Genomic DNA, 969 nt, shown 5'->3' on the forward strand with positions numbered 1-969 from the left:
ATATATTTCAAGCATACATATTTGTAAGCAAACTACAAATACGTATTTTTAAAAAGTGACGAACAATGGTGATTTCAGAGTTTACTTCAAAAAATTTTTATTAGTTATAGAAACAGTTTCTATACATACCGCAAAACAGTTTCATTTCCACATAGCAACTGGCTCTCGGGTAAGCTCCATAAAAAAGCTGCTAACTTCTCTATGTCCCCCTTCTGCTGTAACGCTTCGCACATACATTGCACTTGTTCAGAATTAAAATTCATTCTACGCATATTAGTCGCTCCACTTTCGAAATAAGACTGCAACCTTTCATTATTAACACTGGCAACATGTTCAAAATTTTGATTATTTATTTCAATCTCAATTTCCGTTAGATTATTCTCATTTTGAATGCATTTGTTTTGCGCATCACTGAAATAAGAACGCATTCGTTCCTCCGTTTCAACTTGAAAAAAGTTATCGTTTATCGGCGGCAATTTCAGTTCGAAATTCAAATACTTTTTGCTTCTTGGCGGCGACAGATAATCGAAATTCTTATTGCTTTCCTGTAAGTAAACCTCTTTGGTGCTTCTTTCGTTTTGGGGTGACTTTTGTTTGCAGGAAAAGAATTGTTTTTCTTGTATATCTGTTTGATAGAAGTTCCCGTTTTGATTCTCATACGCAAAAGGCGGTAGCGACGTTTCCGATTCACTTGTTATATCGCTCGAAGGACTAAGTCGATCGGAACAATCCATATTTGTCGATTTCATCACTTCTTATTTCTGCAAACAAGACACCATTTAAATACCTTACAACACTCAAAATCATTCATTCAACATCTCCTTGCAAAACGCATATACATAAACTACATAATGACATATAATCGTCAAATAAATAATAGTTTTACTACAAAAAATTTCACTAGTAACCCTGCTGCGGAGTGAGGTTCTATTCCAGATTCTACAATGAGAAAACAATTTCCAATCAAAC

At 34.4% G+C, this 969-nt stretch overlaps 1 protein-coding gene across 1 annotated transcript in view; it reads right to left on the reverse strand.

Annotated features, from left to right (window-relative positions):
* LOC119836071 (homeobox protein unc-39-like) overlaps nt 1–749 on the reverse strand; it is a 6008-nt gene extending 5259 nt beyond the window's left edge. Inside the window, exon 1 of the mRNA XM_038361284.1 lies at nt 130–749. Coding sequence (XP_038217212.1) covers nt 130–749 — 620 coding nt within the window. The remainder of the gene's footprint in view (nt 1–129) is intronic.
* Nucleotides 750–969: the final 220 nt, after the last annotated feature.

Source organism: Zerene cesonia, chromosome 22, assembly GCF_012273895.1.
Source record: "Zerene cesonia ecotype Mississippi chromosome 22, Zerene_cesonia_1.1, whole genome shotgun sequence".
Taxonomy (NCBI): Eukaryota; Metazoa; Arthropoda; class Insecta; order Lepidoptera; family Pieridae; genus Zerene; species Zerene cesonia.